This window comes from Manacus candei, unplaced genomic scaffold (genome assembly GCF_025592945.1).
Source record: "Manacus candei isolate 608988 ecotype Guabito, Panama unplaced genomic scaffold, ASM2559294v1 h1tg000025l, whole genome shotgun sequence".
NCBI classification, from domain to species: Eukaryota; Metazoa; Chordata; class Aves; order Passeriformes; family Pipridae; genus Manacus; species Manacus candei.
In genome coordinates this window covers 444,743-469,598 of record NW_026138073.1, presented here as the reverse complement: position 1 = coordinate 469,598, position 24,856 = coordinate 444,743, and the positions used below count along the sequence as shown (strand labels likewise).

Genomic DNA, 24,856 nt, shown 5'->3' with positions numbered 1-24,856 from the left:
GCAGGATATAACTCTGCAGCTCAGTTAGAGCTGGCACAGGTGGGGTGCAGTTCTGTCCCTGGCCCCTGGCTGCATTGGGGAACTGCTGAATTGTGGTGGTGGAGCAGATGTGATGTGTGCGTGCTCCTTGAGGGGGGTTTTGCCTATTTGTTGCCTTTGGTTTGGTTTCTTTTAAACCTCAGTCAGAATTTGCCAGAAACCCAGAGGCTAAGGTAATTTTCCACTCTTTTCTTACCTGTCATTTCGCCTCTATTCTGATTTTTCATTTAATAGGAGCTATTTAATGGATAGTAGCCTATTCTGTTAACAGACAAAATTGCCCTTAATCAATATTCTGGTGTTGAAGTGTTTTGGGTTTTTTTTTCCTGACACATGATGTCAACGGATGTGAACCATATGGTGCCAGGGCTTCAGTATTGGCAGAAGAAGCTGAACTAACTAGTAGAAATATTTTCAAAATGGTTGTTATCACAGAGTCCAGGTTTGCATTCCTTCCACAAGTCCAACCAGTGCTTCAGAGCACTCTCACTTTTGAGCAACTGTCATTCTGTCCTTACAAAAGAACTTTTTTGATATATTGAAATATAATGATCAAGTGTCTTTGCAGAAAACAAGATTTCAGCCTTTAATTTATTTGTGGTGGGGCATCCTGATGCCAGTATATGATTAAGTGCGTGTGCTGTCGTTCACTGAGCATGGGCTGGGACTGGGTCGTCTTTGAGAATGAAACTGTACCTGCTTGGCTTGCAACAGAAAATCTGAAACTTGGAATTAGTCTGTTAGAGTCTTTAGAGTAGGACTGTGTTTTGGGAAGGCCTGTTCCTGACAAGCATGCAGAAATCATAACTGCTATCCACTTAACCAGGCTCAGCAGAGAGTAAGTGGGGACACAGGAGTTGTCTCTGAGGCACCTGCATTGTCCTCTGGGCCTGCCCAAAAACTCCTGCTTTTTTTTTTTTAATTGAAAACTGTCTAAATGGGAGACTTGCCATTGTTTCCTCCCAGACATGGGGCCTTGATGATAAGCTGCTGAAGGCTGGCTCAGTCCATGTTGCTCTCTATGCAGTACTTCTGTCCTTAGGAGGCATCATGGTATTCATTACAAAAGCCTTTGTGTATTTTAGAGTTTTGACTGTAACAACATTTGTAACCAGAAGGTAATGCAGACTTTTGTATTGCACTGTTCCAGGATTTTCTGGGATCTGAAGACCCCAAAGACACAAAGATGCTAATAAAAAAACAAGCAGACTGGGCCAAGAACATCAATGAACCAAAGGCAGCAGTAGAGATGTACCTCTCTGCCGGGGAGTACATGAAGGCCATAGAAATCAGCGGGGACAACGGCTGGGTGGATATGTAGGTTTTGTGTCACCTCAGAGATAATATAAGAAACCCTCCAATGAGTTATTATTAATTCTGCATAATTTTAAAATAAGACAAAATATGTTTGGTATCTGCCTTTGTTTTATATCAGATTGAGTATTTGAAGCACATCTAGAATTAAAAATGTTTTAAAAGTTGCATATGTTTAGAGTGAAGGGCCATAAATATATTACAAAAACAAATGTATTACAGCAGTGAAGAGTATGTATGGGTTCATCTGCAGCATGAGACTGTCTAAAATAGAGATGCCTCCAGCTTCAGTGATCATCACAGCAGTGATTGTACCTGATAGCCCATTGCTGCTGTTTTCAGCTGTTCAGGATAGTCATCTAGTGGGTAGAGAAATCACCTGGAGCACCGAGTCCCCCGAAATTCTGGGGCTACTCCTGTCACTGGTCATTTCTCCTCGATTTGCAGTAGGTGACACTTTGGGTCATCTGCTGAGCTGCCGTAAGATCTTGGCCAGGCTCCTCTGCAAGGCCCCTTGCCTCTGTTTTGCTGTGTGTCACACAGGTGGTGTTTATTCAGGAGTCTCTTGCTCAGGTTAGGGTTGGGAAGTGTTTCCCATGTTACTTAATCATGTAGGACATGCTCCCTTCTGTCTGTCTGCACAGCTCTGCACAGAGTCCGAGGTATGGACTTGCACACGTGCGTGAAGAGGGAAGAAAGGGGGTTGAGTTTGTAGAAGGAAAAAAAGGCATTTGAAACATTTACTGAAACTGTTTAAATGGTGTTGCATGGTACTACTATTACACTATTTATTAAATGTTAGCTGATTAAAGGTGAAGCTATGACAGTAATTAAAAGGCAAAGCACGAAGGCAGAATCTGAAACATCTGCCTTCTTTCTGCTGGGTCCAGGTTAATTGAAATTGCTCGAAAACTGGATAAAGCTGAGCGGGAGCCTTTGGACAAGTGTGCCTTCTATTTTAAGCAACTCGATAACCCTGGCTATGCTGCAGAAACCTACATGAAGGTTGGTGACCTGAAAGCATTGGTCCAGCTCCACGTGGACACTCATCACTGGGAAGAAGTAAGTGTGCCCTTGATTTCTGTGTTGAAAACCTCTACTTCTTAACTGTCTCTGGTTGCAACAAAAAAGGAGAAGAATGTCTGGCTACACCAGCACGGTAGTGAGGGAGAAGCAGGGAGGGAGGCTTCTGTAGAAGGATTCTGAGTATTTCAGTTAATTGTGTATGCCAGCATGTGTTTGGTGGTGGTGTGGTTTTCTGCAAGTGAATCTAAATTGCATTTATAGTGTTACTTCTATTCCTTTAGAAGATGCATTCAGTAAAAATAAAAATATTTTTGTCTCTTGCTGTGAAATCTACTAAATTTCCTAGATAATCACTTTCAAGTCTCCCTGTTTCAATTCTGTTATTATGCTTAGCTTCTTTTCTTTTGTTGTTGATTGCTTTTTATTTTAAAACACATTAGTTTCATACTGGAGAAAATATGGATTACACTCTCTATTCTGTGTATACTTTATTGTAAATTTGCTTAGAGCTGAAGGATTGATCCCATGGAATATGTAAACCCTTTAACTGTTTAAAGCATGTAGTATTCTAAGAATGAATTTTTTACTTACCTCAGGCATTAGCTCTGAGTGAAAAGCATCCTGAATTCAAAGATGATGTCTATGTCCCTTATGCCCAGTGGCTGGCAGAGAATGATCGATTTGAAGAAGCCCAAAAAGGTGAGAATGGCACTGACAGATGACTCCACATTTGTTCCATACTTCTCCAATACAGAATATGCAGACTCTTCCTTGGAGAGTTTCTTATCAGTGGGATTCAAAACCAAATGTAATCCATGTTTTCAAACTGGTCTTAAAGTAACTGGAAGTCTCCTGATTTTATAGGAAAATGTGATGGATCTATCAAAAATAATGGCATCTAAATACAAGTCCAGATTTTCTATCTTCTTGTATATCTGAGTGTGGCACGTAGCAACAGTATTTGGCATGTAATATGAACTGTCTTAATATCATTATTACTGTCTTAATATCATTATTATCCCACTAGAATTCGAAATATGGCAGTCATCTTTATAAACCTGAGTGGAAAATGTAATTTTTCCTTGTCTTTAGGTACCATGGGATTTGTACAAGTAAAATTTTCCTGTTTCTTTAAGGTTTTCGTCGTTCTTGTTAGGTTTATGAAATTACCTTTAAACAGAACTGGCAGCTTTCCATCTTGTGGACAGACTGTAAACTGTTCCAGAGGCAAGGAGCTGTTGCAGTGAGCTCTGTGTGGAGGCAGCAGGGTTTCAGTGCAGCACCTTTGCTCAGGTGCAGCTCCACGTGACAGGTGCACCTGCTGCTTCCTGAGCCAGCTCACATGCAAGTGTGAAACTGCACTGGCTTTAAGGGCCCAGGTGGGGAACAAGCCAGGCCTGATCCATCTCCACACAAAACTAGGCTGTGTGTCTTGGCACCCACACTTTGAGCACCTGGTTTAGGGCAGTTGGTAGTTTGCACTCTCTAAATGCAGGTTGTAGTCTCAGTTTGCTCCACAAAGCTCAGTGCTGCTGTGGCTCAGCAAGTGTAGGTGCCCAGAGCTGGGTGAGCTCAAGATCCTTGCGTGGCTGTGTGAGGTCTGAGCTGAGCTGGCTGCACTCAGGGGCAGCTGTGCTGTGGGGTTGGGTTTTTGGGGGTTGGTTCCCCCTCAGCCCCATCTCTTTCTATGAAGACTGTGTTTGTCAAATGTGTGTTTGCCAGGTGAGAATTCAGGATGTTACTGTGTGCATCAGATAAAGAGGTGCTGTTAGTAAATGACAGAAGGATATAGTCTAAGCTGTACTCTTTCGAAGTATCTAGCATTGCACACCAGAGCACTAACTTCAGACATTAATTTATTGTAGTTTTGAGTAAAGGTGTGGTTTGCAGTGTTTGGAGATCTCTGTTGTTTGTAGAGAGATCTAATCATCACAGTATTTTCCCTCTTTTCTTTTTAAAAAACCCCCAGCAACCAGCATCATACACAATCTGTGAGCTCAAGAGCTGCTGAGACAGTGCAAAAGCCACAAAATACCTACAGATGCTTCTCATGTTCCATTAGCATCGCTGCTTTCAAGGAGGAAAATACCACTGTATAATCCCTTTTATCCTGCCCTGGATAGACTATTTGATATGAACTGAATAGACTGGTTTCAATTCAGAAACATTAATTTCCGTTAATTGATATAATTGCACTGTAAACCTGTCTTTGTTTTGGGTTCTGTAGCGTTTCACAAGGCTGGCAGGCAGACAGAGGCTGTGAAGGTGCTGGAGCAGCTCACGCACAACGCTGTAGTTGAAAGCAGATTTAATGATGCAGCCTATTATTATTGGATGCTTTCTGTGCAGTGCTTAGACATAGCCCAAGGTAAGTCACTGAAGGGAAGTTTGTGCTTGTTACCTTCTCATGCATGTAGACAAACAACTCCTGCACTGATAGCATTGCTGCCACAGCTTCACTGCTGGGTGTTTTGGTCTGGGTTTTTTTAATGCTATGCATAACCCGGGCTTGTGCTATTTTTGTAGTCCCCTAGTTTTCCCATGTGCTCATTTAAAACAGATAAACAAACCAGAAACATCAGCAGGCATAAGGCTCCTTCTGAAATCTGGCTGGGATCAAAACTGTGCCTCCTGGGACCAGGTATCCTCCTGCACCTCCCCACCACACCCAACGCCTAGAAGTTGACTGGAGGGTTCATGTGCTAGTAAATAAAAGATTATGTTGGAGAGTAAGATACATCTAGTGTCCAAACTTAGGTTGGTGAGGTACTTTACAAATTATTTCTGCCAGCAGTTAAAACTCATTGTTTGTTAGCTGTCATCTTGTCTTTTGAATGTGTTTCACTGGGAGAGAGGTGGAGCTGGCAGTTAATAGGTGTACTTTAGTGATAATGAATATAAAAGGTTGGGAATACTGCCTTTTGCTTGGTGCTCTAAGTACCTTTGCTTTTCATTCAGCTGATCTGTCACCCCTCAGATGTTTGAGATGCACTCCAAATGGCTTAGTAGTGTATTTGATGTTTGTGAAACAAGTGTTTCAAAACTAATTTTATTTGTAAACTCTGGAGTTCTGGAGGAGGTTTCCAGGGATACACACCTGGTGCTTTCTGCCTGTAGCTCAGCTATAGCCCCTGGCTGTGTCAAACCACTGACATACTATTCTGTGTTTTGCCATGCTTGTTTTAGACCAGAAGTTTGCTCAGAAAAATAGCAAGTCTGTGCAACATGTGGTTTGTGTGGATAGATGGGGCACACTTGACTTGGTACATACCTCCTCTGGAAGTGCTGCTGCTAAAATCATAACAGGCTGTTTTCTTGCAGCTGAGTCTCATAGACTCCTCTGGGAGACTGACACCAAATCCTTTGCCTCCCGCAGAGAATGAACAGCAGAAGACTGAAATGTTGCAGAAGTTTCATCGCTTCCAGCATTTGGCAGAAGTTTACCATGCCTATCACTTCATTCACAGATACACTGTAAGATACTTACTTTAGAATTGTGTATTTATGCTTCCTGAGCTTTTTTCTTAGGGAGTCCAGAAATAACTAGGACTTTTCAGGCAATTAAGTATTGAGTGTAGATCAGTAATACTGTATAGTAACTTTATTTATTTAACTTTACTTCATTATACAGCCTTCAGCTGTACATTCTGTAAAAGAACTTGTGTTGCCTCAGCCCTTCACAGCTGCAGTGCAGTTGGAGCAGGGCTGTGCCTGACTCTGGGAGCAGTTGCTGTGCTGATGGCTGACCTCCTGCACCCAGCCTTTTTGATGGTGGTATCAGTTTGGTCCCACAGTGACCCAAGCCCCTGCTCCTGCACAGGCCAGGGTCAGCTTTTCCCTTAGTCATGGGAAAACAGGGTTGAACAGAGGAAGGCACCCTAGGGATCCCCAGCCTAGGGCTTCCCACAGGGTGGTAAGTGTGTCAGTGATACCTCCTCACGAGTGAGGAGTCCCTGCTAATTACAGCAATTACAGTCATGTTGCCATCGCTGTTGGTAAAAATATCTGTTGTAAAAGATTTGAGAACGTTTGCTCTGTGCCCTTGCCCAAAAGACAACTCTGTGCTGTAGTCTTTGCTGTTAATCTACTTCAGACCTCACAGCGCTGGAGACTCTGCACTGTAGCAGTGCAGCCTGGCCTCATTTTTAAATAACCTGTTAAATGTTGTGGTTTAGCTACACGGATCTTTCTGCATGTATCAGGCATGAGCTTTGGTGATAAAGACATGCAAAATCCACTTGCTATATTCTGTCAACACCTCTTTTTGCAACAGCATGAAAGAAATGCAGTACTGGAGATGCCTCATGCTTAGTGATGTGAGTTGTTTGTTTTCCAGCTTAGAAATGTTGTGTCTGTGTTTTTCATACCACAGGAGGAGCCTTTCAGCTTCAACTCGCCTGAAACCCTCTTCAATATTTCCAGGTTTCTGCTTCACAGCTTAACAAAGGAGACTCCTTTGGGAATCTCAAAAGTGTATCCTTCTGATACAGTACAAAATCTAGGAATTATCATGTGAGATACATGAAAGGAATAACTGCTATTGGTCCAAGGAAGGGATCTCCTAGAGGGAATCTTCAGTATCAGCTATTGTTGTCATTAATAGGATCTGACTTTTGTCCCTAAGCAATAAACAGTATCTTCAAACCATTGTATGCTGAGCCACACTAGCTTTTTGTTGTTGATTTTTTTTTATTTTCTTTTTTAATAGTTTTGGAAAGCTGTGCACATCAACTGTCATGTAGCTCAAACCACCCGCCCAGTCTGGTGTGTCATCTGTTTCAGAGGAGCAAGTTCTAGGACACCAGTCACTGCCACAAGATGTTGGCTTTGAATCTCAACAGTATTGTTGCACAGACACTGAACTGAAGCACGAGGAGGGGAAACCCAGGAGCTTCTGCTTCTCATGAGGCTGGTGTGTGCTGTCTGTCAGGCCAACATCTGCACAGCTTTGTCAGTGCACAGTGAATCTCTGGAGAGTGCTCCATGATTGGGCTGTGTGAAATGCACCTTTCTCTCAGAGATAACCAGAAGGTCACTGGATGCCAGAGGAGGAGAACTGATCATCTTGGTTGCACTTCATTTCTGGCTTTGGATGGGATGTTAGATTTCCTTTTCATAACTTCCTCACTTACAAATGTATAATCTTCCATAAAGTCTTGGATAACAAGCCTTGTGATCAGTAGATCTAAACAGCAGTTACTGTTTCACACTGGTGAAAGGGAAGGACAACCCTTGGTCAGTGGCATGGAGCCCACTCTTTCCAATCACATCAGGTGTATTTACTTGGTGTCAGTGGGTTACTCGTGTTGTAAAGATTTTGGGTCTTTTTTTGGCTTGGCCAAAATTTATGCACCCCAGAATTACTAAAATGTTGCAGATGGAGTCAGAATATTTAACCACAGCAATGTTTATGTAGGGTCAGTTCCTTACCTTGCTAATAAGCGCCCACAGGCGTTTTGATAGTCCTTTCACACATGTTTGTAAATTAAGCTCTGTAAATAGATTTCTCTGGGTAAACCTGTTTGAAGTCCTGGTGTTGGATATGCTTCATTGCACAACTTCTCTGATTAGACAGAGTATTGCATTTTTTCCTAAATGCTGTATGTATTTTTATTCCTTAATTAAATTATAGCAAGACATTACTTGCCCTGGCAAAGCAGAGTAAGGCTCTTGGTGCATATAAACTGGCTCGTCATGCCTATGAGAAACTTCAGGGACTGCATATCCCAGCCAGGTTCCAGAAATCCTTTGAGCTGGGCAGCCTGACAATCCGATCCAAGCCATTCCATGACAGTGAAGTAAGTTGTAATGTGTTTCATGTTAATCATTAATATGTGGCCTAATCCAAGAATCCGAGTTGCCGTGTGCACAAAAAAAATCTGCAATATATTATGCATGGCTCTGTCACATAATTGTATTTCTGCTGGAAACACAGCCCTTTTATTGTTATTCTTCAGGTCAGACTTCCTTCTGCTCCTGAGAACAAATTAAAATCAGCCCTTGCTTTGTAGGCAGCTTCCATCCTCCCTCTCCTCTCTTGCATCCACCTTCCCCTCTGTCTATTAATTCTTTCAAGCCCTTTTCTCCCCGGTCCACATGCTATTGCTCCACAGTCTTTGTCTCTCTCTCCAGCTGGAGGTCACTTTCATTTGTCCTACTCCTAACACTCCTTCCCTCCTCCCCTCAACCCTTCAATGACCTTCCTTCCTTAAGTCTTATTTTAACACCTTTTCTTCTTTAACTGTAGTTTGGCTCTCTGCAGTGTTCTATAAAGCCATGTTTCAGGGAGTACTCACTAAAAATAAATTGCATTGTGCCAGTGAACATGCACCTGGCCTCCTGAAAGAATAGAAACACACTCTTAAGAACTGCCTAATATAACTGTGCTGTTGAAGAGAAATGAATTAATTGGAGAACCTAAATTTGACCAAACCTTAGAGCAAAAAACTTTGCTTCAGTAACCTTCTCTTTGGCTTCTTTTTGTATTGATTTGAAGCAGTTTTCTGCTTCTGTTACTGCAAAAGCAAGGTGAAAATTTAATTGTTAGAATGGTGAAGACAGCTATTCTTAATGTGAAAACTTGCTGGTTTGTTAAAAAGAGTAAAGCTTTTTTAGATGTTGAAGGATCTGATTTCACAGCAGTGCTTCTCCAGAGTGGCCCTGGTGTTGTATCGGTGGTGTCAGCCGAAGGAGCCCGTATGTAATTGAAAACCAAGAGCTGAGGATGTGCCAGTCTGCAGTTACCGTGTTCTCAATGTGTCTTTGCAGGAGCTCCTGCCCCTGTGTTACAGGTGCTCCACCAACAACCCTCTGCTGAATAACCTGGGGAACGTCTGCATTAACTGCAGGCAGCCTTTTGTCTTCTCGGCCTCCTCCTACGGTGCGTTGGGATGTCCCATTTGCTCGTGCTTTGCAAGTAGATAAATGTTAACAGAGTAGACTAGTGCTTAATTTCTTCTCTCTGCAACGTTATTTGGCCAAACAAATGTTCCCTTTACTGTTGTTCAGTTTGAGCCTCTTGTCCGGGGGGCTGTTGGATCTCACTGCAGGGTGCGGGTGCAGCACAGCATTGCTTTATTGCCAGACACTGAATGCATTGAGTGCTCTGTGAATACTGACACAATCCTTTCAGAAGTTCAGGGGGGTTGGTTTGCTGTAATTACATTTTATTTAGCTTGTTTCATGAGAGCAAGTGGGCAGAACACCACTGTCATGGAAGCCAGAGGCTATTTGTTGCTGAAGGGGCACAGTATCTGCTGTGAGGCATTTCCTGAGTTCCTGCAGGTCAAACACTTCCTGCCTTTCCCACTCTTTAGAGGTGCTGCATCTGGTTGAGTTCTATGTGGAAGATGGCATCACAGATGAAGAAGCTGTAGCTCTCATTGATCTTGAAGCTCCAAGAGTGAGTAAAAGAGAGAATAAATGGCAAGAGATGATGAGTGACTGTATCCTTTTGATTAGAATTGGTTTCCAGTCCTTATATAGGGAAAAATTAAACAATTTGGAATTTTTTTCCCCGCTTAGGTTTAAACCTCTCTTTTTTTGTCATATGACTGATGTGAGTACAATTACATTGTGTTTCCTTGTTGCATTAGTATAACAACCAAAATATGGTCTAACTAAACTTAATGTTGTCATGAAGCTTTTTCATCAGGACAGTTTGTTTCTAATCATGTGAAATGTTTATTTTTAACAGTGGAATGCTATGCTTTACCTATTCTGTGTGAATTGCTTTCTGTAAAGAATGAGTGGAATCTGGAGTGCGTTGCTTCCAATAACAGCTTCCTTTAGAGGTTACCTTCTCTCAGCCAAGGGAAGCAGCATGGACATTCTTCATAGCTATTGCTGTTGGGATCTGGTTTGAAATGCTTTGGCACCCAGAGCTCCCAGTTGCTGTGGGGGCCATAGAATATGAGGTGCAGAGTGATGCACAAGAACACACAAACTCTGACTGAAGCTGCTCAAAAATGTCCTTTCAATACATTGCTTCCTTTGCTCCGTCAGGAAGGGAGGCAGAGGTGATGTCATGCCTGGCTGTGGTCAGTCCCGCTGTTCTACAGCAACTGCAGTGATAAAATTCCCCAGTCATTGGGAATCCCAGCAAGGTCTTCTTGGTATTTTCTGTAATGACCTGGGCACTGTCACAGTTTGAGATACTGTGGAGCAGCAAGGGTACTGGTCCTGCTAGGGTGCTTTCATACTGATTCTGTGAGTGCTGGCTATGGTGAGTACAGCTAATTTTACAGGAACTCTTGTCCTTCCTTAAGAAATGCATCCAGATGGCCAGAGTTTGAGGCTTGATGACAGTACAGATATTATTGAGGATGATGATCCCTTTACAGCAAAACTGAGCTTTGAGGTAAGGGCTTTACCTGTACCTTCCAGTTGTTTCTTTCTTGCTACCAACAGAAATTATTAGCAAACTTTACTTTACAGTCCATGCCACTCTTCTGGTGTGCATCTGGTACAAAGACGAGAGCTGCAGAGCAGGAGACTGGGAGGATAGCACTTGAGAGGGAAAGGGATTTACCAGTTAGCTCCTCTCTTCAAAAAACAAAACAAAACAAAAAATCAAAAAGAAACAAACGAAGCAACAAAATCCACACAAAAACCCCAACACAAACTCCACAAAACAACAAAGATGTTTGGAATTTTGTTTTCTCGCCATGCACTGGTACAGCAGAGCTGTCCCATGGGGTACAAGCAGCACATCTGTAGAGCAGGCCTTACTGTGAGGGTTTCATAAAAACTCTGGGCACGGCTGTTATTTCCAGGGAATTGTAAAGGGATCCGTTGAAGGGATAATGGAAGCTCACTGGAACCAGATGTGGCTGGATGCTGCTGTCGCTGAAGGTGTTGGTGACACCGACAGAGAGTTTGGTGGGACAGGTCCTGGGCCTGTCCTACATGAGCATCTTCTGCTGAATTTTACTTTGCTTCTTACAACAACTTATGAATCCTCAAAGGGCCTTGCAGTTGGTAACTGCAGTTCTCTCAACCTGCTCTCCTGCAGCAGGGAGGCTCCGAGTTCGTGCCGGTGGTGGTGAACCGCGCTGTGCTGCGGTCGATGAGCCGGCGGGACGTGCTGGTCAAGCGCTGGCCGCAGCCGCTGCGCTGGCAGTACTACCGGTCCCTGCTGCCTGACGCCTCCATCACCATGTGTCCATCCTGCTTTCAGGTACTGTTTTCGTGGAGAAGTTTAAAAACAACCCAAAAGGCCCTATCCAGAACCCAATGGCTGAAACGATGCTAATCATCAAAACCTCATGCTCTAACATGTATTCAGCAAATTCCTGATTGAGGTGGTAGAGACAGAGCAATGAAACTCCAACTCAGAGCTGTGTGATGCACAGAGCTACCTTGGTAGTAGCTGAATTTGAGAAGTTGTCCTGACAGCAAGTCAGAGCCTCTTGAGCAAACCTTGGCTGACCAACAGAAGCTGGTTTGTATTTATTTACTTTTGCTCTGTCTCTGTGACTTGGAGCCTGGTCTAGCAAGAAAGATCAGTCAGTCACTAAGTTATCTTGTGGTTCAGCCCTGCTCCAGCCTCACTCAGGAATGGGTTTTTGAAATGCTGGAATGCAGTCATGTTTACTTACACAGAAATTGTCTAATTGTTGTCCTTCCTTCAAAAGTAGTTAATGGGTTTGTGCCTCCTCAGCAGCACTGGCAGAGGTCTGTGAAGTGCTCACTGCTCTGTTCCAGCTGTAGCATTCAGGCAATTGAAACGGAGAGAACCAATCTCTCTGATGGTGGTTTCAGAATATTTGTGCTGTAGAGCAGCCATTGAACTCAGATTGCACTTTTTTTGAGCAGGGCACAGGCTAACTTGTGCTAAATCTGTTTCTAATTAATAGATGTTTCACACAGAAGACTATGAGCTCCTCATACTCCAGCATAATTGTTGTCCGTTCTGTCGACGGAGAAGAGATGAGTCAAACCAATGAAGGAAACCAGTCTTTCATCTCAACAACAGTCTCTCCTCTTGGCTTGGCAAAACACTTCTTAGATCCATAAAGCTTTCCTAACGACTTAGGAAAGTCAGTCATCTTGCTCTATTTTGTTTGTAAGAGTTGAAGACATGTAACTATTTTTTTAAATTAAAATGTGTGTTGTTTATGAATGTGCTTTGCATTTCCCAGGCAAGCAGCTGAAGTGCCACAGAATTTTACAGGAATGTTTCTAGGGTCAAGTTCAGGCTTTAAGTAATTGTTTTTACTCCAGATTGTGTTAGGATTTGATTTGCTTCTTAATACACACCTGTTATTGACAGATCTTCAAATAAATGGGACTGTTTTTCACTACTCTTTGTCTTGGAATTTGCTATAGTGCTCCTGCTTCTGATCTTGAATTTCTTTTCCCTTTCTATTCAATTTAGGCAAGAAGAGATTTAAAATGTAGAGCCCTTCAAGTGTAATCTGTAGAGTTCCAGCTGCTCTTGGCACTGGGGGCATCTCACAGCCACCCTGGGGTGGGGGATGGTTCAGTCTCTGTGGAATTCACCTGGTTAAAGTGCAGGATGTCAGGTTGTGCATACCTGAGCATACCTCTGACCATTCCTGAGCTCCCACCATCCCTTGGCCATGGTGCTGCCATGGAGGGGTGTGCTAAGGGAGTGCTGCTGAGCAGAGTGTCCCCAGCACTGTGTCAGTCTGGAGCTGAGGGCGAGCCACGTGTGCAGGTGGGAGGACACGGACCTGCTGCCTTCTGCTCCAGCCCCTTGCAGAGGCACGAGACACGGGGGGTCAGTCCCAGGCAGCTCCTATGTTGGCTCACTCTCCCCACAGGACTGGGCAGGAAATAGGAGAGCAAAAGCCAAGAAACTCCTGGGTTGAGATAAATACAGTTTAATGGTTGAAGCAGAGCTCTGTGTGCAAGCAAAGCAAAGCAAGAAGGAATTTATTCCCTGCTTCCTGGAGAGCAGGGCTCAGCATGAGTAACCATCACTTGGGAAGGCAAACACCACAAACACAACATCCTCCCTTCTTCCTCCTTTCCCTGAGCTTTTATTTTGGAGCATGACATCATCTGGAGCGGGACAGCCCTTTGGGCAGTTGTCCCAGTTCTGTTGCTCCCTCCCCCCTGCCCAGCTCTGGTCTGTTCCTGAGGGAGACAGAGCAGGGAAAAAGGAAATCCCAGTGCTGTGCAGGCACCTCTCAGTCCCAGCTACAGCACTGGTGTGTTCCCAGCATTGGTTTGGACACCAAAGCACAGCACTCCACACTGCTGTGAGGGAAGTGAGCTCCATGCCAGCCATACCAACGTACCCCTCAGGATGGTCACAGTCGTTCCCTGGCAGCAGAAAGATTCATGTAGGTAACTGGCTGGGCTGGAGCTGGGAGGTGGTAGGTCTCTTGCCTTGAAACTGGTATAAAACTGTGCCCGTGTTGCCACGAGTTCTGTTGTGATGGCAGCCTGTCTGTCCCAGCCTGCCTTTGCCCTGAGTGGGAAAGGACACGGTACTGTCTCAAGCGACAGGTGTTTGGTGCTGGCAGAGCAGCTCCCACAGGAGCAGCACCTTGCCTGTGAAATGGGATGTCTCTGCTCAAGTACCTCTGGAAAGGGAGAGCCTGCAATGGCATGGCCGGGTTTCCGAGGCCCTCAGTGGTTCCTGACCAAGTTTGCTTAATTTACCACTTTAAAAACATTCTGTTCTAATTACAGCTCTCTGCTTTCTAACTCAGCTGTCACTGTTTGCAGTGAAGACTCTGCTACTGACACAGATAAACAGTGCTGTTTGAGATGCAAGCCAGGGTGGAATTCAGTTCCTTCTCCTGGAACTGAGCTGGTTGTGCAGCGCCAGTGGGAATGAAAAATTATAAAAATAAAGAGAAAGGGTTTGCTGTGACACAGACACAAAACAGATCAAGCAAGGAAGCTTTTTTTTTTTAAATAACCAACTCTGTGAATAAAGTCTAGCTTTGAAAAACCTATTGAGCTTTTCTGTGCAGGAACAGTCAGATCTCACATCTCATACATGTGAGACAAGGTGTTCTAGTCCAGGCTTCCCTGTGCCATGGAGCCTCCTGGCTCACTTCATGCTGAGGTGTCCCTGGAGCTACAAGAGGTCCCACCACTGTGCTTTGGTTAGAAGCTGTTGTGAGCAATTTGTCCCATTCCTCTAGCTCATTGCTGCCTGCCTGTCCCACTGCTGCATCCAGTGGTGACGCACACCAGCCTAAGCTCCGCGCAGCAGCTGCTACCTCAGCAGTGGCTTATTGCATCAGCTTAAGGTGTATTGGGAAATAAACCTTTAATCCTTGTGTGCCCACGTACAAGTGTGAACAGCTGCATTTGCAGTTAGAGTGGCACTGCTCTGGGCTTGGCAACAAGTGTGAGAAGTTAATTGAGAGGGGCTTAGGGTGAGCAGAGTATGTTAAGGTAAGGAAGACCTCTTGGACTGTCCAGAGAGCATGGCCTGCGTTGGGCTGCAGCCAGCCAGGTCTGCCCTCGTCTGTGGTGCCAGCACTTCAGCTCTTTTCCCCCTTCTCTGCTTAAAGGGAAGGTTTCCCAGCTTGGTCTCTGCTTTAGAGAGGGACAGTGCTTTGTGCTTTTTTCTGTTAAAACTTTTTGCTAAACCAAATCACAGGGAACACTGGTGAAAACTAGGCCAGGACTGGAGGAAGTGTATTAAGGCCAAGAGGTGAGTTTCTGCCCACCTCACACCCATGAGCTCCAGCAGCTCTGGCACATCCTCCTGTGCTGGATGAGACCCTCATGTTCAGCTGCTCCTGGCTGTGACGAATGCTCAGCTCAGCCCCAAATGCAGCCAGAACAGCAAGGGGAGGTGGGTGCTCAGCTCCCTTTCAGCCTCCATCACGTGCCAAGGGGCAGAGCAAACAGCTCTTGCCTGGCCTCCACAGGGGAACCAGCTGGTGCCTGCCTGCCAGCTGGAATGTTAGCGACTGCTAGTGAGAAAGGTGGTAAACAGTGGGTGGAAAAAAAGAGAAGAGATGGAGAAAATAGCTTCGGAGCTTAAAAGATTAATCACAATGTTGTGAACTGTGAGGAACCTCCAGAAGAGAACTCCTCTGTGGTTGGCTCCTTGTGCTCACCCCCTGTACGTGTTGTCTCATTGCCTCTGAAAAATTAAGACAATATGTAACTCATCTGCTGTTTGGCACAAAGAATGTTTCAAGCACAATCGAGTTCACTGAGTGGGCAGGCAGAGAGACATGAAAGACTGAAGTTTGGTGGCTATACAAAGTTCGAGGAGACTGAAGATGTCTGTTACCCAGCATATGAGGTTCAGTGTTGGCTTCAGCTCTGAACCTCCCCTCAGTGCCCTGGTCCAGCAGCATTCTCAGCACCAGTGCAGAATGACTCCAGTCCAGGACAGATGGACTAGGTTACTTATTAGGTGTTACCAATGAAGTTGGCATGACTCAAACCACGCACAAAGCCAGGCACAAAGGAGATGGTACAACTGGTAACCCGCCATCGGGGCCAGTGTTTCACGGTGGTGGTCAAAACTCTGCAGCCAAATCTTGAACAGAAAGAGAGGTGGCTGGAACATGTGGAAGAAGAGTTGGTGACATCGCCTTCTGCAGCCTCCCCCAGGGACTAGCGGTTATGGGGGTGACGGATCTCCAGTGGGGACTGGCTGGTGTCATGGACCCACATTCCTGTTGTGAGAATGGGGCTGGGACACCCCTCTGTCACTGAGGGATCACACACACCACACCTGTCCAGCCCAGCCACCATCTGCAGCCCCCAAACTCACAGTCCTGGGGTGTGAACCACACACATCCCTCTTGTTAGCGGGGGATGGAAAAGAGAGCAGAGCCTTGCGAGCAGAGCTGCTGCCTGGTTTGATCCCCCCCCAAATGAAAGGTGAGGTGCAGAGCTACCTCTTTATATGTGACCATGAGCCATGGTTTCCAACAATGACAGTGAGGGCCAGAAACAGGTGTCACCTTAACACCTTCCCAGGAAAGCCAATTACCCCTGGATGATTATGATTAATAATTCTCTAAACCCTAATCGCGCTGACACCGGTGTCCAGGGCTTACCCCGGGGGCACTTTATAAGAGGTGCCCTGTGGAGGGGAGTGTAGCCGCTTCTCCTGGGGGTGACAGTGAAGGCTGAGAGGTGGGGGGAGCTCCACTTCAGAGTCGATCCCCCTGTGCACAAAAGAACCCCCTAAGTAAGAGCGAAAGGCACCTCACGAACCACAACCATGAATGGGACAGAAGGCCAAGACTTCTACGTGCCCATGTCCAACAAGACCGGGGTGGTGCGGAGCCCCTTCGAGTACCCCCAGTACTACCTGGCTGAGCCCTGGAAGTTCTCAGCACTAGCTGCCTACATGTTCATGCTGATCCTGCTCGGCTTCCCCATCAACTTCCTCACGCTCTACGTCACCATCCAGCATAAGAAGCTCCGGACACCTCTAAACTACATCCTTCTGAACCTGGCGGTCGCTGACCTCTTCATGGTCTTTGGAGGCTTCACGACCACCATGTACACCTCGATGAATGGGTACTTTGTCTTTGGAGTAACAGGGTGTTACATTGAAGGCTTCTTTGCCACACTGGGAGGTAAGTTTTCCAAATATTCAGAAGTCTCCTGCCAGAAATTGCCCCAGATTTTAGGAGTGGGAGGAAAGACACACAGATGATCTTGGAATAATATGGTACCTGGAAGATCTGCTGCTGCTGTGGGTCGAGGCCATTGCCATGTTTCTGGGTGGGAGGCGAAGAAAGTGACAAATGACACTTGTTTTTTTAACCTTCTTTTGGGAGCCAGTATCAGTTCTCAGTATCCTGAGAACCACAGTGCAGCAATGAAAAGCCGCCAGTAGCAGATTTTGCAGTTGTTGGATTTGCACCTCTCCTTGGCTCACTTTCTGAGTCAAGAGATGACAGTTTTGTTCCTCCTGTTTTGCGAGTCTGTTCCTCCAGTTTCACAAGCACTGGTGTGGTGCGCAGTGGTGCAGGCAAGCAGAGCTGGTTCTCCTCCCCATGCCATCCAGGCTTGGACCCAAACAGATGTTAAACAAAAATTGTGTGTATAAAAATGCTCTCCTCCATTTAGCTCAGTCTTCAGCCACAGCTACTGCTTTACTGGCTTGATCCTTGTGGCACAAGTTTCCGAGGAAGCTGTGGGTAGAAAGGGGAAATCCTGGGATGACAGGCACTCGCTGCATCTCAGAGTGTGGCAGTAGGCTTGCAGGTGCAGGTGCTGTCTGAGCTGAATGGTGGGATGCAGCCATGGATCTCAAAACATAGCAGCAAAGTGGTTCCTGTGGGTAAGCAGTGCAGTGAGGAGGGGTCTTCTCACACTGTCCTATCGCACCTGCACTTGACCTTTGTTCATTTCTTTCCAAACCCTTGGTGGAGATTTAACAGCTGCCAGGAGTTGTCCTCAGGAACATCAGTCTGAGGAGGCTTCATGCTGCCATCACAGTATTTTTCTCTTCCTGTTGCTCAAAGTCCCTGTGTCCCTCTCTGTCCCCTCCCTGGTGCAGGTGAAATTGGTCTCTGGTCACTGGTGGTGCTGGCTATTGAAAGATACGTAGTGGTCTGCAAGCCCATGAGCAACTTCCGTTTCGGGGAGAACCACGCCATCATGGGTGTTGCCTTCTCCTGGATCATGGCCTTGGCATGCGCGGCTCCCCCGCTCTTCGGCTGGTCCAGGTAGGGGGGGCACCAGGCCCAGCGCAGGGGGCGTGGGAGCCTGGCTGGCGGCTTGGCTGTGTCTTCCAGCCTATCTCCTCTGCTGGGCACTGACCTGCTGGGCTCACCTTGCAGGTACATCCCCGAGGGCATGCAGTGCTCATGTGGGATCGACTATTACACTCTGAAGCCAGAGGTCAACAACGAATCTTTTGTCATCTACATGTTTGTGGTTCACTTCATGATCCCGCTTGCAATCATTTTCTTCTGCTACGGGAACCTGGTTTGCACTGTCAAGGAGGTGGGTATCTGCCAGTGACAGTGGGCCGAGGGCCATCTCCATCCCCAGTGCTGGCAAAGGGCCCACACCAGGTTCCAGACTGGTGATGGGGAGGGCCTTCCAGGGGCCAAGCTGGCCCTCGATGAAGAGGGAAAGAGCAAATTCCAGATGCGCAGCTTGACTTCCATGAGCCCTCACCCCACATCCCTGCCGGCGCAGCACTCTCTGGCTCCATTACATTTCCATTTCCTTCTGCCCACAGGCTGCTGCCCAGCAGCAGGAGTCTGCCACCACCCAGAAGGCAGAAAAAGAAGTAACCCGCATGGTCATCATCATGGTCATTTCCTTCCTGATCTGCTGGGTCCCCTATGCCAGTGTCGCGTTCTACATCTTCACCAACCAAGGATCAGACTTTGGGCCCATCTTCATGACCATCCCGGCATTCTTTGCCAAGAGCTCCTCCATCTACAACCCTGTCATCTACATTGTAATGAACAAACAGGTAAGTGGCAGGGGGTGAGACAACTCTTTTTTTGTGTTTCAGTTTATAACACCTGGCAGAGAGTTACGGCACCTCAAGCTGCCAGTGGGCTGGAGGGGGGGTTGTTTCCAGGTGATCTCATCCTGGTACATGGGAGGGTGACTGTGCAGCTCAGCCTTGGCATTGCATAAATCTCACGAATGCAAGGCCATCCAGCCTGAAATGATGCAGGTGCTGCGTTGATGGAGGAGCCAGGGCTTTGGCAGGCAGGGCTGGCAGCAGCCAGTGGGGCAGGAGACTCCATTGGTGTGGTGCCTCCTGTGCTGTGGTGCTGAGGGCTTCCAAGCACCTCTGCTGAACTTGGAGACAGCCCTGTGGGCAGAGCTGTCCTGTGTCCGCCTGCCTCACACTGGGCTTCCCTCTCTCCCAGTTCCGTAACTGCATGATCACAACCCTCTGCTGTGGCAAGAACCCGCTGGGAGATGAGGACACGTCTGCTGGCAAGACAGACACCTCCTCCGTCTCCACCAGCCAGGTCTCTCCTGCGTAGGCCCCACCTGGGCCAGTCCCTGGGGTGCACGAACTTAGTCCCACCGCTGTCACCACCTGCCCCTGCTTCGCCATGGCCAAGGCCCTGTGGGGCGGGCTCCTCTCTCCTGGCACTAGGAACCCTGGGAACAAGGCTGAAAATGTGTACACACGTTTTGTAATTAAAATGCAAAGATTTAGCTCCTCTGGCGTATATCCGTGAGTTTCTGTTGACTTGCTGAGAGCTCGTGCCCCTGCTCTGAGTGCAGATCCCGGGGCGGACAGCCCTGCCATGCCTGGGCCGTGGCAGAGCTGCCCTCGCCTCTCTCTCCCACGTCCTGCCTCTGCTGCTGCCGGGGCCGCAGCTGGGCCACCTCCCGTCTCTGCTGCCGGAGATGAATCCTAGCCAGTGTCACACAGCCGCTCGGTCCTGCCGCGCTCCAGCTGCCCGGAGCAGGTTTGGCTGCATCGAGGTGCCCCCGGCCCCGTCAGGTGCTACCAAATTCAGCCCTGCCCCACCTCCAGCCTGTCGGAGCCCGCGGAGGCGCCGCGTCCCCTCCGGGGGACAGCACAATACCGGTGCACGTGGGCCCTGCTGTGCTGCAGCGGTGAAGGTCGTGGATCCTGCCCAGCAGGCAGGAGCACGGAGGGCCCTGCCAGCACGGCACGGCACGGCACGGCACGGCACGGCACGGCACGGCACGTGGACAGAGCTTGCACCCTCAGCAGCAGCCGCGCTCCTCGTCCCCCAGCACTCTTTCCCACAGTCCCACCCGTCATCCTTAGGCATCTTTGGACCCCCTGGGCCAAGCCCCCAGCACACTCCCCCGCACCCCTCTCCATTTCAGCTGCGGTCAGTTTGGCCTCGGCCCAGGAGGAGGTTTTGGGCAGCTCCTGTGCTGTTGAGGCTCGCCGGGTGCAGGGCTGAGCTCCTCCCGCGCCGCAGCAGGCAGGACTCAGCAGCATATGGCTCAGTGATGCCAACATATGTTCAAAGCACTACAAGATGGCATATTGCAATTGTAGCACTGTTCTTCATTTTTATTTTTAGCTCAGTTACACAAATAAGATGTTTTTCTTGCTGTTCAGTGTTATCAACATTTGAAACTATTTTTGTACATTATTATCCTCTCTGATTTCTAATCCTATGCAGCTTTGCAAGGACTAATAGGGAACATATAGAGCCCATGCAAGTTAAACCCTTAATAAAGAGCAATTTGCAAGTACAATTCTCTCATTATTTTTTTTATCCATACTTCTGCATATTCAGTGAAATCTAAGGATTAGAGTTTTATGAATAATTCAGTGTTTAGGCTGATGTCTGATTCATGTACTTCAAATCTAGGAGGCGGTTTTGGAGGGAAGAGGAGGAGGGATTTGGTGTTTATTTGCTGTCCGTGAGGCTGTGCTCCAGAGGAGTGTGGCAATGCCTGGCACCGCAGCTCGCCTGCCCGTGCAGGACCAGCCCCAGCACACAGCCTGGCCCCGAGCCTGCGGGCTGTCACTCCTCACCGTGCCCAGCCCTACAGCTACTGCTGGTGGTGCTGGTGGCAAGCAAGGGTTTGGGACCCCCCCTGCCAGCTCAGCTGGGTACCAGAGGCATCACAGAGCTGCCAGAGAGGTGATGGATGGATCCAGGTGGAGGATGGTGCCAGGCCCTGCCTCCTTCCAGTGTCCCCACTGTCCGCTTCCTGGGGAATTTGGAAATGGACTGGAAATGGAGCAGGGAGCAGGTTGGTGCTGCTGGTCTGGGGGGAATTGGGCATGTGGTGCTCCAGGCATTCGGTCTCTCTCCCAGTTGCCAGACCTGCCTCCTGCTGCCACCTCAGCCAGGATCTGGCCCCCGGGCTCAAGTGGTGGGCACAGACCTTGATGAAGGTCTCTGTGGGCAGTAGTTTGCAGGTCCATTGCCATGGTGACAGGTCTGCTGACGTGGCCAGGAGCCAATCCTGCCATAGTGTAATCTTGGTTCACAGCTTCCTCACCTTTCAGACAGACAATGCACACGGAAGCCCCGTGAGTCTCCTGTGTACAGAGGGAGGGATTGATGGGGCACTGGGGAGGAACACAGCAGTCCCCCAGGTGGGGACATTTGTGCTGTTCCTGCACCAAAGAACCTTCAGTGATTTACTCGGGTGGCAGCAGAGAGGGGACGTGGAGGGGACATGGCTGTCCGTGTCCGGGGCTGGGAGTGCTCTCCCTGAGCATGGTGGGATTCAGTGGGCAGGGACGAATGGTCGTCCTGCTCATGAACATGGTCATGGAGATAGTGGGGGGGAGTCACTTTGCTGATTAACCAAGCAGCTCTTCATTTTCCTCCTCTCCTTTGTGCGATTGTTTTTTCCCCTCCTTATCAGCCCCCTGCTTCTCAGTGGAGCAAAGGGAGAAAGCACATCCCACCAGCACACTGGGAACAGGTCTGTGTGGGCCGCACACTGCAAGCTGGCTCCTCGTGCACCCCACAGCAAATGCTATCAGCAAGCTGCCATCCCAGCACCCCAACACCCACCCAGCAGTGGGTAGGTGCCTTTCCCCTGCCTGTTCAGGGCAATCATCCCACACACTCCCAGTCTCTCATCCCTCTCCAAACTATCTGCTCAGGTCTGCCCGGAGCCCCTCCAGCCCCACACAAAACTCTGGCAAAGGGCACTTGAATTCCCAGCTCCCACCTGGGACAGAGACCAGAGCAATTAGCAGCTGCCAACCAGCTGCCATCCAGGCTGCTCATGAGATAAATTGCAGGGAGGTGAGGTGGGCCTAAGGAGCAGGGTCAGTGGTGCTGTAGGTGGAGCTGCCTGTGCCCAAGGCTGTGGGCTTGTGTGTTCTGCTATGGAGCCTCAAATGGGTAAGGGGTCTGCAAGTGCTGCAGGGTCCTGCAGAGCTGGGTGTCTGGTGAGTCTCAGCTCGGGCTCTAGGGCTCACTTTGGGTTCTGGTGGGGCTGGGTCTCTGGGGCTTGGTTTGAGCTCTAGTGGCCACAGTCCCTGTGAGTCTGTAGGGATGAGTAGAGTTATGGCTGCTCAGCTTCTGGGGGCTTTGCAGCCCTTGGAGGTGTGAGTGTCTTGGGGCTAGACCCCAGTCTCAAATGGTGCCTCTTCCAGCCCGACTCCCAGGTCCACTGGTCCTGGGCGGTGTGGCCCGGTGCCCTTCAACCCTGCAGATGGTCAAAGAGGTGCTGCAGGCCCAAGGTGAGAAGAAGGGTGCCTCTGTCTTCACCATCAAGCGATTCATCCTGGCCAAGTACCCCATGGAGGATCCTATTCGGCTCAAGTACCTGCTGAAGCAGGCACTGAGCAAGGGGCTGAGCTGTGTGGAGCTGGTGCGGCCCCACAACTCCTCTGCTGTGGGGGCCACCGGCACCTTCCTGGTGAGCAGGGGGCTGCCAGGGCGGCTGGGGGCTGAGGTGCTGCCTGGGCCCACTGACAGCCTGCCCTCACCCCCAGTTAGCACCCAAGGAGCCACAGCACAAGCAGCATCTGGGCCAGGCAAATCCTGACAGAGGACAGGCCCCGAAGCCAGGACAGGAAGGGATCACCAAGGACCCCTGTGTCCCTGTGGCTGGTGCACAACAACGAGGTAAAGGGCTTCAGGGGCATGAGCCACCCCATGCTGCCTGGCCTCACCAGGACTCATCCACCACCCCGTCTGCAGGTACCACGAAGCAGCAGCTGGCAGCCATGAAGCAGAAGCCAAAAGCAAAGCCCATGGATGTGAGTAGGTGATGGCAGTGGGGCTGGGTGGCTCATGGCATGGCAGCACCCTGAGGTGCTCTCTTCCCTCTCCTCCAGGCCCAGCCACGAGCTGCAGTGAAGCCTGGGAGCGATGGAGCAAAGCCCCCGCGAGCTGCCAACCACCCCCAGGCCCCTGGCACAGGGTGTTCAAGGCCCCCAAGAGCTGCTGACCACCCCCAGGTACTTGGCAAAGGGTGCTCAAGGCCCTGTGGGACTGAGGCTGTAGGAAGGAGCAAAAGCGACAGCCCTGTGGGTGCTGGGACAAAGGGGCCCCAAAAGGTCCCTGGGGGAAAGAGCAAGGGGAAGGTGCTCAAGGGGGCACAGCAGGGTCCCCCCAAGGCACAGAGGGGTCAAGGCCAGGTGAGGAAGCCCCGGGTGACCCCAGGAGCCAGGCAGGGGGAAGCCAGGCTGCAGAAGGCAGCATCCCCTGGAGAGGACAGAACGGCTCTGTCGGGGGACCCAGACAGTCTCACTTAACCCTGCTTCAGCCGGCCCCAGGCCCTTAGGGTCTGGGCTGCTTTTAGTCCCCAGGACAGGTTTTAACTCTGTGTTTACCTTCTGCTAATAAAGCTTCTTTACTCACCTCATAGAATGGCCTGACTGCTGCCCTGGTTGTGGGCCCCTGCCCCTGGGCTCCCATTTCCCAGCCCTGGCCTCATGCTGCATGGCATGGTAGTGAGTTGATACTGCAGGCAGCTGCCTCTCTGCCTGCCCTCATGGAGAGGTGCCCTGTCTGTCCCCAGCTGTGGTGCCAGGGGTATGCTGGGCTTTGGGGGCTGTGTGTGTGCAGGCTGGCAGTCATGGCCTGGGCAGGGGCCCTGGGACCCATAGGACACAGCATGGTGGCACCCCCAGGAATGGAGAAGCTCAGGCTTGGCCAGTACTGCTGGTGTGGACTGTAAGGTGTCGAGCCCTCTGCCCTCTTGGCTGCCCTTGTGCTGATGCCTGGCTGAGCTGGGATTATGAGAGTGCCAGGGTGGGAGGTCTGGGTGCATGCCATGGTCCCGAGCACTGGGGGGAGCTGCGTGTGCTCTAACTATAGTAAGAGAAAGATAGAGGTGTTTTAGGGCTCAAAAATGAGTTTGGAGTGCTTGCTGTAGCCTCCAGCATAGTTTGTACTCTTGTTATCTGTCTGTGGCACAGTTCCCACATCCAAACCTGTCTTGTGAGCTCCTGTGGGTCAGTGTATGACACTTTCATTTAATAGCTTCAAATACCTGAATTTCTCTTGCTCTGCCCAGAGCAGGGCCCTTCTGAAGGTCAGGCTGATCATGTAAAGGGTTACAGTCCTCCTGGGTGGGAGAAAATAAGTGGAAGTAAAACTCTTCCTAAAGAGGATTTCACTAATCTGCAGCTGGCCTTGCCAATGCCCTCCAAGGCTCCTGGCCTTGCTCTGGGGCTTAAGCAAGAGCTGAGCAAACTAACTTCTCTTTAAACTTCAGCCTTGACTATGTTGATCCATCTTTAAGGGAGCTGGAACTCGTGTCCCTCCAGGGACAGGGTGGGGAATATGACAGCAGTAACTGAGCTGAGTTCACTGGATCCTCTGACAGTGGTGGCAATGTCCCAACAGGGCAGGGAAGGGGCTGTGTCCTCCCTCCTCACCATCTGCAGTGTGAAACGTGCAACTCTCTTGCTTTGAGAGAGGCCAAGTCATTTAATGGCTGGATTTAGCTTTACTAAGAATCAACTTCCTAGCAGGAGAAAAAAATCCCTCCAGTGTCTGGAAAGTGCAGCTTTTACTGGAGGAGATGGAAGAGCATGGATTTAGCAATGCCATGGTTATTAAGGCCCCTGGGCCAAGCTGGTGTCAGGGTGCTGAAGCTGCAGCCTGGTCTGACA

At 48.8% G+C, this 24,856-nt stretch overlaps 3 protein-coding genes across 6 annotated transcripts in view; all 3 read left to right on the top strand.

Annotated features, from left to right (window-relative positions):
• The window catches only part of IFT122 (intraflagellar transport 122), a 31,823-nt gene extending 19,140 nt beyond the window's left edge, over positions 1-12,683 (top strand). For 2 of the 3 annotated variants that reach the window (XM_051788621.1, XM_051788619.1), the window contains 12 exons: positions 1,190-1,356; positions 2,244-2,415; positions 2,976-3,078; positions 4,607-4,747; positions 5,756-5,853; positions 6,752-6,852; positions 8,012-8,177; positions 9,148-9,259; positions 9,696-9,824; positions 10,659-10,738; positions 11,393-11,557; positions 12,237-12,683. In XM_051788621.1, coding sequence (XP_051644581.1) covers positions 1,190-1,356; positions 2,244-2,415; positions 2,976-3,078; positions 4,607-4,747; positions 5,756-5,853; positions 6,752-6,852; positions 8,012-8,177; positions 9,148-9,259; positions 9,696-9,824; positions 10,659-10,738; positions 11,393-11,557; positions 12,237-12,326 — 1,524 coding nt within the window. In that variant the 3' untranslated portion in view covers positions 12,327-12,683. The remainder of the gene's footprint in view (positions 1-1,189; positions 1,357-2,243; positions 2,416-2,975; positions 3,079-4,606; positions 4,748-5,755; positions 5,854-6,751; positions 6,853-8,011; positions 8,178-9,147; positions 9,260-9,695; positions 9,825-10,658; positions 10,739-11,392; positions 11,558-12,236) is intronic. The other variant, XM_051788620.1, reaches the window with a different exon arrangement.
• A 3,771-nt stretch (positions 12,684-16,454) lies between these two features.
• On the top strand, positions 16,455-19,496 carry RHO (rhodopsin). The gene is made up of 5 exons (XM_051788482.1): positions 16,455-16,919; positions 17,849-18,017; positions 18,132-18,297; positions 18,539-18,778; positions 19,188-19,496. The coding sequence occupies exons 1-5, from the start codon at positions 16,559-16,561 to the stop codon at positions 19,305-19,307; spliced, it is 1,056 nt and encodes a 351-aa protein (XP_051644442.1). The 5' UTR covers positions 16,455-16,558; the 3' UTR covers positions 19,308-19,496.
• Positions 19,497-21,336: 1,840 nt separating this feature from the next.
• LOC127471525 (protein B4) lies at positions 21,337-23,674 on the top strand. 2 transcript variants are annotated; one of them, XM_051788485.1, is made up of 5 exons: positions 21,337-22,130; positions 22,385-22,650; positions 22,727-22,859; positions 22,935-22,993; positions 23,072-23,674. In XM_051788485.1, exons 1-5 carry the CDS (start codon positions 22,115-22,117, stop codon positions 23,489-23,491), a joined length of 894 nt encoding a protein of 297 aa, XP_051644445.1. In that variant the 5' UTR covers positions 21,337-22,114; the 3' UTR covers positions 23,492-23,674. The 2 variants fall into 2 exon arrangements, with proteins under 2 accessions (XP_051644445.1, XP_051644443.1); XM_051788483.1 differs by having other exon boundaries at positions 22,727-22,993.
• Positions 23,675-24,856: the final 1,182 nt, after the last annotated feature.